The following is a 14,617-nucleotide window of genomic DNA, read 5'->3' as shown; positions in this document are numbered from 1 at the left end:
CCAGCTTATGGTCTGCAGATGGGAGTTCACAGGATGAGCCTGGCCAGCCACTTTGCTCAAGATGGAGAGTTTTTCTCAAAGTGGTCTGGGAAAAACCAGGACACTTGGAAAGTTAATCATGGCTATTTCTCAGGATCTTTAAAAAAATTGTATTGGCTGAAGACAAAGCTGCTGATGTCTTACCTGCTTGTAACCTTTCAGACTTTTAACAACAACAAAAGGAAAACACAAAAGGCTGTCTCTGTCCTCTTGTAGAAGCTCGGTTTAATTTTGATGGAAGACATTAGATGAGACATTCCTAAATTCACTTCCCCAGGGTAGGAGTGAGAGGCTTTAAAAAAAAAAAAAAGAAAAGAAAAAGAAAAAAAAACATTTCCGATATATTGTCCAAGAAATACAGAAACGAAGAAGCAACAAACCAGAATTCAAAATGTCTTTCAAAATACTGCCAAAGCCAGATGCCCGTGGCTTCACCACTATAATCCTTGCTACTCAAGAGGCTGAAATCTGCAGATCACTGAAGCCAGCCCAGGCAGAAAGATCTAAGACCACTCTACAACCAGCAGAAAAACTGGACTGGATGTATGGCTCAAGTTGTAGAGCACCAGCCATGAATGAGAAAAGCGTAGTGAGAATTTGGGACCTCTAAGCTCAAGCCCCAGTTCTGGCACACAAAACAATAACAAATACCAAAACAACAACCAAAAGCAGAATAGGATCGCCTGGTAGCCTCAGTAACATGTATGTATTTCCTCCTCATTCTCTTGTGTCACCTTGGGGAGTGTATGAAGGGTGCTATGTTCCAATCCTGCTGCGATCTTAGTATCCCCCTGCCATGTCACTGGCATAGGCATTGGGAGAGGGGAAGACAAGAAGGAATGGACTGTCCAGTCCTGCACTCCTCACCCTCGGAGCACTCCAGTGATGGAGTACTGATAGACAGGGAGGAGGCCCACATACGTCCTGCTTGTCTTTAACACCCCCACGCCACCGAGGAGGGAGAGGAGACAATGCACACTGCCGGCTGTGCCAGTTCCACAGACAGCTGCTTGTCTTGTCTGGGGTAGATGCCATAGAAGGAAGCAGAGCAGTCAGGAGTTGCTGCCCTTCTCCACAGCCCCTCAGGCCTCAGCCCTGCTCACACCTGCTTCTTCTGGCTTTCCGGGGCCCTGTGAGGGCCGCTCCCCACCCACTAGGTTTTCCTCCATCACTGCTGTGACACTGCTGCTTACCAATTCCACCATCTTGGGTGGAATCCATTCCACATCCAGTGCCACATTGGGTCCCCAGCTCTGAGAGGATGGACTACCTGCGTTTTGTTTATGGTTGGGTCCCCCAGTTCTTTTTTTTTTTTTTTTTTACCAGTCCTGGGCTTGAGCTCAGGGCCTGAGCACTGTCCTTGGACTTTCTCAAGGCTAGAGCTCTACCACTTGAGCCTCAGCACCACTTCTGGCTTTTTTCTATGTATGTGGTACTGAGGAATCGAACCCGGGTCTTCATGCATGCTAGGCAAGCACTCTACCACTAGGCCAAACTCCTGGCCCCGGGCCCCCCAGTTCTTAACAGTCGCCTGGCACATAGCAGGCCCTGAGGAAAATTGGGTGAGTGACAGCGCCAGAATGAAGGGGATGACTATCCCCATATACCTTCCCAAGTTCCCAGGGACACCAGGGTAGTCTTCATTTTATCTGTCATCAGTCTGTCCATCTGCCTGTCACCTATCATCTACTTGTCATTTATCCATCATCAGCTCTCATCTATTGGTCATCTGTCTACCTGTCATCCTCTATTTCACTGATTTTCAATGTGAGGGATGGCTCCAGGGCCTTGCACAACCTAGGCAAGTGCTCAGTTGCTGAGCGACTCCTCTGCTTCAGCCTTCTTTTAAAATACAACCCAATACTAGCACTTTCAAGTTTCTCTTTATTGGCATTTTATTCTATCACCTATTATCTTCCTATAAAAAAGGGCTTTGTCCAAATCTGATTCTAGATCTTTGCAAGGGACTCTATATACATATACAATCAGATGCTAGGTCAATTTTCCAACGCAAGAAGCTCTGAATATTTTTTTTTTGAAGAGAAGGCTTTTCAGCCTATAGTAAAAAGCCTGCTGATGTATAAAAATTCTTGGCATGAAAATCCACTGTGGTTACAAAAAGAAAAATATCGAAGTGCCAGATCACCCCCAAAGCGCAACTGCAGTGAAAAATGTGGCCCATGAGGGATCGATGGCACCGCTGTGACATGTTGGAACAAACATCCTTGAAAGAGATTCTGTCCTCTGTTCAAGGGGACGTGTGCGCTAAGCCTTGGTGTCTAGGCCTGCCGGAGGCCTGCTGTGGACTGTGCAGGGGCCTCAGTCCACCACGTGAGGCCTCGCCTTCCCCAGCGAGGGGTTCTGAGGAAGGCCGATGCAGAGGTCCAGTTTGTTTTTCAGAGACTGCCTCGGCTTCATGGCCACCTCGGGGGTCCTGCAAACAAGCAGAGGGTGGGTGAGTGGGGCTCTGTGCTCTCTTCTACCCACTGTGGAAGGCATGCATGACCATGCATGACCGCGCACGAGGTGTGTGTCTCCTCTTTTAATCCTTTGTGGCTATCCTCACTGGACTTAGGCAGTCAGCCCTTAGTTAAGTCAGCAGACTGGACAGAAGCACCAAACTGTCAAGGTCACCTTCCCTGCAGACTCAGGGTGTCCTGCTGGCTGGGGAGTGCTGTTTCCCTGAGTACGGCTTGACAGCTCATGAACTCTGGTGCGGCGGGGGGGGGGGGGAGGGGACATAGGCTCTATGAAGTAGGGGCTCTCTTCAGCAGACCCCCGCCCACTGCAAAGCTCCCACAGCTAACTGAAAGGGAAAGATGAAATCCAGAATGTTTCTGACCTAATTCAGAGCAACTTCCATTTCCATAGCCAGGAAAGGAAGATACTTTACAGCTGGCTTCCCCCGTGTTACCCCCCGCCCATGCCATGTAATTATGCAAGCTATAAAAAAAATCCAGTTAAACTGTCCACAGAACTTTCTAGAACCTCCTTGGATTTTTTTCTGAATGGCAAACTCAGAAGAAAGAGTGCAGAGAGGCCAACTCACTTAGATAGGATGTCTACGGTCTGCTGGGTGGCCAGGGTCCTCTTGTCTTGTGGTCCATACAAGAGGGACTGGATCTGAAGACACTGCAAAAAGCCAGGAGTCACTCCCAGGTGAGGGAAAGGGCCCTGAGGGCATGTGGTAGGGAGATGAAGACTTGCATAGAAAGAATTATAGAAAGAATTCTTCACTCTTACTCCTGATGGCATTAGGACCCTCTGGAACTTTCTCCTTGGGGCAGCCTGACCTTGGGTTTGGACGTTTGAGGGATGACTGGGAAACACATGCTCAGTTTTAGCCCTGTTTCCTAAAACTGCACAGAAATAGGTTTTAGGGTGGTATATTTAAAGTAGAGACAAGAACATTGGTACTGACTGGAGGATGGTCTCAGCTATTTTTAAATGGCCCTCGCTATAGCCCAGCTAAGTTTTCTTTTTAAAACAGTTTTGCGATTTTCTTTGTAAACAAGTGCTTTATTGTGTATGAGTTTTAGGTGCTCGTCGTTTCACAGTGAATTATAAGAGTTAAGTACCTTGGTCTTGGGAGTTAAATATCTTATTGATTATATCTGGATATCTTTTTTTTTATTATCGAGAACTGATGTTGGCTTGATTTCTCCCTTTTGCTTTAAGTCTCTCCCTACCCTGCCACCACTTGAGCCACAGCCTCAGCCCTTGTTTTCCTTGTTTAATTTCCAGATACTATTTTCCGTATGCTTTTTGATACAGCTGACATTGGACTATGATCCTCCTCCTCTGTCTCCTTAGCAGCTGCGACGGTGGGCATGGTCCATTGTGCCTGCTTAAATTTTAACAGTGCACTGCATTAGGTCAAGGCAAACTCAAAAGAAAGGGTTAAAGATGAAAGATGTGCCCAAAATGGCTGACATTTTTTTTGCAGAAAATGAAGTAGAAGACTTGGCTTTCTTGACCTGTTTGTAAAAACAAACAAACAAAAACTGTGTGGTTTTCACCACGGAGAAGACAACCAATGGAAAAGGTCAATACTTGAGGAAGAAATGAATAGTCAATAAATTGGACCAGGGCTATCATTTTCCAGAGAAATAAAATGGAACCTCACACCATACCAAACACAAAAATTAACCCCCAAAACATCTGAAAACTTAAATGTAAAATGCAAAATTTGGAGCTACTCCATTACAATATCAAGAGGAATCCTTTTAATCTCCTCGATCCAAGGATCAAGCTCCGAATAAGCCAAAAATAACAAATTGAGAAAATGTAACAACATGAAAATGCCAAACATCTTTATATCGAAATTCACCATAAACAAGATTTAGAGACAAGCCAGACACCTAAGATATCCACATCACTGAGAAAGGCTGAGCATTCAGAACTTAAAAAAAAACTCCTAGAAGGTAATTAGAAATGGCAATCACCGCCTCCCAATAAAAACTGGCCAATATCTCTGGCCACATCACCCAAGATCTTACCTAATCTGTGGCTGATCTTAACCTAACCTGTAGAAAGCCAAGCTGTGTGGGGCCTGCTTAGAACTTGGATAGGAGAAGGAAAAAGTGGCCAAAACATATAAACAGATTATTCAGAAAGTTGAAAAATAAGCCATAAAACATATGCAAACTCACCAATAACCAGAAATGCAAACAGAAACCTGGAAAGTGCTCTTTCATTCATCTGATTGTAAAATTGTGCTCTGATGAGAGTATGTTTTGTCAAAGACAGGAATTACTTTATACATAGACAGTGGGTGCTAAGGTTGGTCTCACCCCCTTTGTAGGACCTTATGGTGATATTTAGCAATGGATAAGTAAACAGTGATATGCATGTATCACATTCTAGGGATATGTATATATAAATGCTTAATGTCCATATGTGCATATAGATCCAAACACTGGGATACTATTATTATAAAGAGGAAAAAGCAAACTTCAAGGGAATATATGTAATATGACGCTTTATATAGTTTTATTTCTATTTTATGTTAATTAAAGGTAGACTCTCTCCCTTCTACTATTAGGGCTTGAACTTGGGGCCTGGTCTGTCTCTTAGCTTTTTCCTTCCAGGCTGGCACTCTACCACTGAAATCATAGCTCCATCTCTGGCTTCTCAGAGATAAGAATCTCTGAGATTTTTCTTCCAAGGATGGCTTTGAACTGTGATTCTCAAATCTCTGCCTCAATATGCCAATTCTGGGCCTGCCTGAATGATGGGTACAGACTGGGCCGATGTCGTGCCTTCCTCTCGGGCTTTCTAATGTTATTGGAGAGAAAGACACTTAAAAATATGCAAGTAAGAGCCAAGTATAGCGACACCTCGGCACTTGAGAAGCTGAGGCAGTAGGAGCAGGGGTTCAAAGCCAGTTTTGGCCATCGTGCAAGTTCCAGGCCAGATTGAGCTACACTGAGACCTTTGTCTCAATCTAACAAAACAATAATGACAGCAAGAACATGTGCACAGTTAAACATGTCACCATACCCAAGGATAAGAGGTAGGAGAGAAGGAAGAAGAGAAAGAAAGGGGAAAGGAGGAGGGAGGAGATAAGGAGGAAGAAAAACAACAACAACACCACACACACACACACACACACACAAACAGATACATGAGAAAGCACAAGAGGGAAGTGGCAGATGGCCGCAGGCTCTCAGGCACTCAGAGGCCTTTGTAAGGACGTGACTTGGATTTGAGAACTGTGGGACAGGGGAAGACTACTATGGAAGGAGGAAGTGGTAATGAGAGTTGCGGGGAGAAGAGATTTCAAGTGTTAACAGACCCCATACACCCTCTTCTCTCTGTTTCTGTGTCTGTCTACCGATCTCTATTTTTCTCTCTCTTACACACACACACACACACACACACACACACACACACCTTGGAGCTCCCTTCCTAGAAGGGCCACAAAGGACCTAAAGCCTGAGGCCAGTGCTCTGATGGGTGGGTAGGGGAGCTCCGGTGGGGAAAACACCCATATGATAGGAAGAGAGACCTCTATCTGACGGGGGGTGGGGGGAAATGGGAGATGAGGGAGGATTAGAGGGAGACTTGTGTCCCACACAGCAGCCTTGAAATGACCCTTTCAGAAAACTGTCCCTGAGTGCCTCTGGGTGCGCCAGCCCTAGGGGCGGACACCACCATCTTTGCTGCCTCCTCTCTCCTCACCTCCGGGTTTGCAAATGCCGGGGCCTCTAAGTCCTCATCCGTATCCCTTGACTCCCCTGTGACCTTGCTCCATCCCTTGGCCAATGTGTTGGAATTAGCTACCACCATCGTTCTCCAGGGCAACTGTAACACAAGTGTTTAGAAAACAGGGCATCAGCAGGACTGGCTACGCAGGTGGGAACTGCCCCGTGCCCCGCAGGGTGTGGTTTGAAAGGGAAGAGCCTGTCTTTTGCATAAAGGTTGGATTGGACTGTTTGCAAGTCTGCAAGCCAGAGGTCACAGGCTCCTAAAGCTGAATCTTTCCTCAGCACCCTTCCCTAATGGCGGAACTCAGCGATCTCTGTAGGGCCTTCCTAGAGTTTGTGCCACCCTCCCAGGCCACTCCTGACCACTCTTAATGCCCAATTTGTGTGATAGAGATTTGGCCTTACCCTCATGCCGAGCCTTCCGCCCATCGGCTCACTGTTCTACCAGATTCAGTGTGAGTAAGTGCTGGTGGGCCTATGGGTAGGGTGTGCCCACTGTTGATCTGTTTTCTAAGAGGGGTTGTGGCGGGGTCTGATCCTAGGATGGCACCTCCTTTCTGCAGCAGCCTGTGGCCAGGGGACCTTCTAGTCTACAGCAGACTCCGCGTTTCTCCACAGGGGGTCAGAAGTGAATGCCTTTGACTCCTGTATGGGTTCACTCTCATTTGCCTTTGACTCCTGTATGGGTTCACTCTCATTTTCTCATCAGCTGGGTGACACCCATCTTCTAGGGATGAAGTGCATGAATGCCCCTCGACCCCGGAACTGGTCTTTTCATGAAATTAATGTCAAATGACCTTACTCCTTTGAAAGAAGTGGCCTGTTGGGGTCCAATAAGGATTAGTTGAGATAAGGAGGAAAACGGGAGTGGGGTGGGTGGGAGAGAGGTTGCTCTGCACACAAAAGCAATGTGTCTGAACGATGCATGGGCTCCTTGGGGACTCAGAACTGCATCTCTGGATTTCCTGGCATCCCCAGAGTAATAAGAAAAATTCCAAGTGTGCTATAGGAGAAGAAATATGACGTGGGCCATGCAGGGCACTAGAGACCACAAAATGCACACACAAAACATGTGGCTGTCTCTAGGACAGTTGTGCATGCAGAAAGAACTGGACACAGCTAGGGAAGGATGAAGGATGGCTTGCTCTCCAGCCCGGACCCAGGGCCACACAGCACATTTCTTGCCCACAATCTATGGATAAAAACTCTGTTCTGGCTCTTTTCTTTAGAAGATTCATTATAGGGGGCTTTGAATTTTGGGGGAGGACAACGGGACATGTAAATGCTGTTACTCTTTCAAGGAGACACACCATGCTTATAGCTGGAACATACTGAAGCAATGGTCTGAACCCTGCCAAGGACAAGGCAACCGAACTTCACTTCTGGTCTAGGCCTAACATAATCCCACACTAGGAGACAGTCATCAGGAATTCTTTTTGAAGTCTTTCACCTCAATGAGAACCCTAGCAAGGATGTCCATCCTAGAATAAATCAGGATTGTATGTGACAAGATAGGAACTCTCACCGTGGAAATTTCCATCCAGAGCCAACAGAGTTCTCCAATTTTCCCCGGCAGGCAGATGCCTTTTAAAGACAGATCAATAATATGGTTTCCTTTTCAGTAATTGAATCCTGCTGTCTGCTTTGTTTCTGGGGCCTTCCTGTTTTTAGGCCTGCAGGTCCATAGCTGGACCAATCTCTGTGTGTGTGTGTGTGTGTGTGTGTGTGTGTGTGTGTGTGTGTGTGTGTGTGTACGCGCGCGCACACACACACACATACACACACACATTTGGAAAAGTCACTACACAGTAACATCCTGCTACTGATCTGAAGAGCAGGATGCAGCTATTAGGAAAAAAACAAGAGAAACATACTCAGCCAATCCCTTTAGAAAGCTGCTGACTGCACAGGGCCCATGCTAAATATGGCAGTTAATAAATACCCGAGTTGAGCAGCAGATATGAAAGGCAGGTTTAATGTCCTTGCCAGGGCCTTGGTATTCTGTGGGTACATGTGGAAAAATAGAACTTGCATCCCACCCCAGCCTGCACAGCCTACAGACACACAAGTTCCAGACTTGTGTTTCAGACAAGTTCTATGATGGCTAAGGGCCAGATGGCTTTAAAATATCAGAGCCATTGTTTCAGGACTGATGGTTAACAAAGCCAAGCTAAAGGAAAACAACAACAACAACAACCGGCAGCTTGTAGGCTTAGGGGATATAAGCTGAGAGTTTCTTGAAGCCAAGCTGATTTTCAGCCCCTTGGGTGGTGGTGGGGGCCAGAGCTACTTGGGAAGCTGACCTCAGAAAGATTCAGGTGACCCCGCTGGAGTATCAATACCCACTCTTGGCCAACCACTGGCACAAGGGATAGAGCTAGCCTTTGCCTAAGGGTACCTGCCCAGAGATAACCAGCTTAATGTCTGAGGACCTCAGGCCCCTTCTCTGTAGAGTAGGTGGGAAGACTGGGGGGAAGGGACTCTGACTCTGTAGTGGGGTTCAGAGTACCAGCCTGGTCCCAGTAGGAGCCAGCAGGAGCAGTGTACAAGTGTGTATAGCCCTGTGTAGCTCAGCTTTCTCTGCACATCTGTGACACCAGAGGCTTGCCCTCAGACCTTTGCCAGATGCTGCCCCTACAGTTGGCCCCAACTGCTTATAGTTCCTTAAATGTACCTTGATCTCCTAATCTAGCGCCTCCTTTCTTCCATCATCTTTCCCACCCAGGGGATTCTTGACTCTCCTGGTTTAATTGCCTTTGCAGGAGCCCCTTCCCCCTCACCCCTTCCCTCCCTTAGATTCTAGTGGTGCTGGGGAGGTTTGTATCTTTAAAACCCTCACCATCTATGACATTCTGGATAGTTGCTTCGTCCTGGCTGTGTTCATTGTTCATGTTCTAACACCAACGAGAGGGACTCTAGGGATGCTGTTCCTGCCTTCTCACTAAGGAGTAGTGTTGTTTAGACCCCCCCTCCCCCTGGCCACCCAGCTACCTTGGAAATGCCCTGTTCTCACAGCCTACCACTCTTGAGGCCTCGCTTACTGGTCCAGGAGTGGGCACTGTATTCCAGCCGGGCCTGGCAATTTTTCCCTGAGGTCTTTCAAGCTGAAACAAAGAAAAGACACAGGGATAGGGGTAAACCTTATGGGTATGTCAGCTCTGATCTCCATCTTGGGATAAGATAGTGGCATGATGGCAGAGGAGGAGGAGGAGGAGGAGGAGGAGCAGGAGGATTAGGAGTGTGAAGAGAGGCAGAGAGGAAACCTGGGTAAAGTGACCTCCTGGCATTAGAACCTGGCCCTGTAACTCTTTCTGATGCCTTATAGGCGTCTGGCTCTTCTGCCTTCTTTGGAAACCACAGACAATCAAGGTCCCTGCAGACCTGAGCTAGTTCCAGTTGTACCCTGTCAATGGTAACACAATGCTGGTGGTTGCTAAGCTTGTTTTAAGTTTAGGAATTCCTTGTCCTAAAACACAAGGCTCACTGGAAAGTCACAAGGTGAGAGAGTTGGGAGTGTGATGTGGAGTGTAGAAGACCTGGTATGAATCTCCACTCCATACCTCTTCAGTGACAGGATTAGGGCTAAGGTTATTGCCTCACAGCCTTTTCTGCCCTGTGGAGTGTGGGGAGTGGAGATGCCTAACTGTGAGGCTGGCCATGGGGTTTACATGTGTCAGTGTCCACCAATCTCTCAACAAACCAGAAGCGTTGGTTGCTAGGACATGGGATGCAACTGCTTCCCTTAGCTTCATTATCACCACATCTGTGGCACCTGGGTAGGGACTAAAGTTAAAGGAGCCAGGCACTGGTGGCTCATGCCTACAATCCTAGCAACTCAGGAAGGCAGAGATCTGAGGATCACAGTTCAAAGCCAGCCCAGGAAAGTCCATGAGACGCTTATCTTCAATTAGCCACCAGAAGTAAAGTTGTGGCTCAAGTGGTAGAGTGCTAGCCTTGAGCAAAAGAGCTCGTGGACAGTGCACAGGCCCTGAGTTCAAGCCCCATAACCGACCCCACACATACCAAAAAACAAAACAAAAAAACTCCACAAAAAAACGAATAGAGGAATTTCCCTACAACAAAAGCAGCAGGTTTAATGGGTTTCACAGAACTTGTAATCCTTCAAACATCAGGTAGTTTTAACGCTACAAAAACTCCAACAGATTATTCTGGAACAAATATAACTTAAATAATCACATATAAATATTGGTTTAAAAATCCTAAAACAAATATTAACAAACATACTAACCACCTGGTATGATTTAACTTTGAACCTAATAAAGCATGGTTTGGGATGTTACTTGCCAATGCAATGGTGCTGGGAAGTGAGGCCTGATGAGAAGTATTAGGCCATAAAGGCTCTGCCCTCATCAATGCATTGAGACTGATTCATTGTCATAGGAGGGGCCTGAGTTGAGATCCATTATTCTTCCCTTTCCTGCCCACCTCCCCCTCACCGCACTTTTCTGCTGTAAATACACAGATGCTAGTCCCTTGATTTTTGGATTTTCAACCCCCAGCATAATGATATATAAATATGTAGTCTTCATAAATTACTTAGTCCCTGGTATTTTGTTATAGTAGCACATAATGACAAAGATATACCATGCTAGGAAAATAATCCAGCATGACTGAAAGGATTCACTCCCAGAATGCAAGGCTGGTTCAATACTACAACAAAATATACCATGTTAAGGGAATCAAAGACTCATATATCAATTAATCCCTGCTGAGATAGCTTTAATAAAATGCAAGGTCTATTTCTAATTTTAAAAACACTCATGAAACTAGAAATTAAAGATATATCTCTAACACCGTAGCATAACAAATCTTAGCTATGAAGTCAACATCAGTTAGACAACATCAAACATGTTAGAGACAATTCCACTACTATCAGAAACAAGGCAAAGTTGAATGTCCGTTATCTCCACTATTACTCATGATTGCATTGGAGACACAAACAAGCCAATGCCATTAGACAAAAGGAAAAGGGTGGCATATAGAATTGGAAAACATAAAGTAAAATTACATGGATTTGAAGGTGGTACAAGCACAAATTAAATATCAGCGAGAAATAATGCTTGTTAACCCAAGAACTGAGGAAGCTAGCTGATATGAAAGGAACATAGAGAAACCAATAGCTCTTTTGTATGCACAAACCAAGGAAAAGTTCTAATAGTGTTTGAAGATCCATTTACAACAATAGTGATAAAAATGCATAGAAATACAGTTAATAAGAAGTGTATGTAGAGCTGGACACTGGTGGCTCATGCCTGTAATCCTAGCGACTAAGGAGCCTGAGATGTAAGGATTGTAGTTTGAAGGTAGATAGGGCAGCAAAGTCCACTAAACTACCAAAAAAGAAAGAAAAAAGTTGTAAATAGAGCTGTGGCTCAAGGGGTAGAGCACTGACCTTGAGCAAAAGGAGCTCAGGACTAGCGCTCAGATCCTGAGGTCAAGCCTGGCACACACACACACACACACACACACACACACACACACACACACACACACACACACACACACAAAGTATATATAGCCTATATGAGGATCCATTTCAAATGTTCCCAAAAGATTTAAAAGTAGTCTTATAAAGGGAAGGACAGCCTTTGTTCTTCAGTAGGAGGACTCAATGTAGGGATATGGGGTCTCCCCACTTATTTATAAATAATTCAATAAAATACCACAAAACTCTTATTGAGCTATCAAAGCCAAGAGGGCTAGTCTTACCTCATTAAGTCATTTTTTTATAAAATCTCTATAGTTAAAAATGCGAGAAAACTGCCACCTAAATAAAGACAAGGATAAAAGAACTGAAATCCAGAAATTATTCACAAACAGATGGGAATATATTATATGGTGAAGGTGTTATCTTTAACCACTGCCATCTAAATGGGCTCTGGTTTAGTGAAATAGTGTTGAGTAAGCCTTTGGCAAAAAAGATAACACTAGCTTCATTCCTTATACTACCCATTTTTTTTTTTTTGTCGGTCATGGGACTTGGACTCTGGGCCTGGGCACTGTCCGTGAGCTCTTCAGCTCAAGGCTATCACCCTATCCTTGAGCCACAATGCCACTTCCAGTTTTCTAGCGGTTAATTAGAGATAAGGATCTCATGGTCTTCAGTGCCAGGCTGACTTTGAACTGCAATCCTCAGATCTCAGCGTTCTGAGCAGCTAGGATTACAGCTGTGAGCCACTATACCCGGCTAAACATTAAATTTTTTTTAAATAGAGAACAAAAGAAATCATAAAAGGGATTCTTCTCTATGCTGAGTATACGGTAGAAATGAAGGCTTGATAACTTACACCATGTCAAAGCTAAAATTATATGCATGGTCAAGAAAACAAGTGATAATTTTTAAAATGCATGTGTCTAAGAGAAAAATGTTTTTCCCCCCTACAAGCATTAGTTTAGATCTATTGCAAAATGGTGTTATCTTACTTAAACAAGGCACTCTAAGGTTTCATAAAAAGGAGCTTGGCAGAAAGAACCTGGTTGTGGAGAGAGCAGGGGCTCTGCCCTGGGTCAATGTTGGCTTCCCGTTTACCTTCTTCAGTTTCTTGTGGGCTCCACTGTGGTTCCCCTGTGCCAGGTCTGCCTTGCCCAGAAGTCGGTATGTCTCTGCCACCTTGGGACTGAAATCACCAAATGCTCCCACCTTGGCTTCCAGGGACTCTTTCTGGACTAATGTTGCTCTCTGAGAAAGAGACAAAAGGCCCAAAGTTTCATTAAGATCAGCATCTCTTAAGAAAATTAGGTAAGTAATGTTTATTCTCATGTTTGGGGGCCGGCAAGTCTCATGAGCTGGGGTTACTCTCTTCTGGTTAAACAAGAGGCAAGAAGCAACATGTCTGGGAGAAAAGGTGTGGAGTATAAAAAGAGAATGAAGTTAAGGACAAAAAAAAAATTCCACCTTGGCTACTGCAGAAATCTGATTCAGTTGGGCTGTAGGAACCAAAACTTACAGCATTCGGCCAGGCATGATGTCTCACATCTATAACCACAGCTACTCGGGAGATGTAGAATCAGGAGGATAAAAAGTTAGCAAGATCTCCTTGCAATTAGTAAACATATTTCATATCTATAATGTCAGCTACATGAAAGGCCACAGGTAGGAGGATCCAAGTCTAGGCAGGCCCTGGCAAACAAATGAATAGAGTAAGCAAGCAACAACAAAAAAGCCCAATAACTTTACCTAAAAAACAAGTAAAGCAAAAAATTAAGGAAGGGGGCCACAGTCTGAGCCTGTCTACGGAGCATGAGGTCCTGTGTTCAAACCTCAGTACCAGGGTTAAAACAAGCAAACATGTATATGTGAAGCTCTCAAGTATCAGGTAGGATCTATCGAATGTGTGTGATCACATTCAGTTCTCAGCCTGTAGATGAGAACTATTTTAACACCCCCCCCCCAGACAGAGGAGGAAATAGAGGCAGAGTGCAGGAGAGAGAGATAGACAGGGGGTTCACTGGGGTGAGGGTCTGTCTAGCCAGTCACTGTAAAATCTCAAAGGTCCACGTTGCTCTCTTTCCCTCTCCGTGCAGGGTGATGTTCTTACATAAGCACGACATAAATGGAAACGACACTCTGTGCTCCAGGTTTTCTCTTCTCACAAGGAAGTAGTGTAAGAAACTGAAAGTAAACATTCTAACGTGATGAGACATTTTGTTCGTTCTTTACCCAACTTATTTACACCAACTTGGAATCTAAATATATATATATATGAGTTGGTCAGAAAATGAGTTGGTTAGTATTTCCTGTATTGATTTCTTCAGTAACCAGGAGATTCCCAAGAGAGAGCCCTGTTAAGGCATGTCCATTTCCTACATGCTCTGAAATCTTTCCAGGGTTTTCCACATAAAAGCTCAGCTGGAGTTGCATAATGTGAACTCTGTATTCCAACAGCCAAATAAAGCCAGATAGCATAACCCCACGAATGGCCCACAGAGACATGGGCTTGGCTAACAAGAATTAGGGGCTGTATCTGGAGGGAGGTGACGAGGCAAGGTGGAACAGAGAAAATGAGGCATGGGAAAGGGCAGCCAGGGAATCAGAGACAAATACTGTCTGAATCAGTGGCTGCATTAGAAGCACATAAGCGCTATTTTCTTTTTTTTATTATTGTATTTTATTGTCAGGGTAATGTACAGAGGGGTTGATAGTTACAGCACTATTTTCTTTAAGCCTTACGATTCCTCAGCAGCTTAAACTGCAATGTTTAGTTAAAAAAAGCCGGGGGTGGGGGAGTAGAAAATGCTTTTTCTTTCAGATAGGGTCTCACTAACTTGTTTTTATCCCAGCTGGAACTGTGGTCCACCCATCTCTGCCTCCTGCCCAGCTGGGCACACACATACTTCATGCACAGGTT

General features: G+C 45.1%; 1 protein-coding gene across 5 annotated transcripts in view; it reads right to left on the bottom strand.

The window, feature by feature from the left end:
• Window positions 1-1,590: 1,590 nt before the first annotated feature.
• Ttc23 (tetratricopeptide repeat domain 23) overlaps window positions 1,591-14,617 on the bottom strand; it is a 41,072-nt gene continuing 28,045 nt past the window's right edge. The window contains exons 9-13 of one of the 5 annotated variants that reach the window (XM_090321593.1): window positions 12,799-12,948; window positions 9,269-9,352; window positions 6,223-6,345; window positions 3,089-3,171; window positions 1,591-2,473 (exon numbers count right to left, since the gene is read on the bottom strand). In XM_090321593.1, coding sequence (XP_090177719.1) covers window positions 2,359-2,473; window positions 3,089-3,171; window positions 6,223-6,345; window positions 9,269-9,352; window positions 12,799-12,948 — 555 coding nt within the window. In that variant the 3' untranslated portion in view covers window positions 1,591-2,358. Of the gene's footprint in view, window positions 2,474-3,040; window positions 3,172-6,222; window positions 6,346-9,239; window positions 9,353-12,798; window positions 12,949-14,617 lie in introns of those variants that run through there. The other 4 variants (XM_090321589.1, XM_090321588.1, XM_090321591.1 and 1 more) reach the window with 4 other exon arrangements.

The sequence above is a fragment of the Megascapheus bottae genome, chromosome 30, assembly GCF_031878675.1.
Source record: "Megascapheus bottae isolate mThoBot1 chromosome 30, mThoBot2.hap1, whole genome shotgun sequence".
Lineage (NCBI taxonomy): Eukaryota > Metazoa > Chordata > Mammalia > Rodentia > Geomyidae > Megascapheus > Megascapheus bottae.
This window is presented reverse-complemented; position numbering and strand designations above follow the sequence as displayed.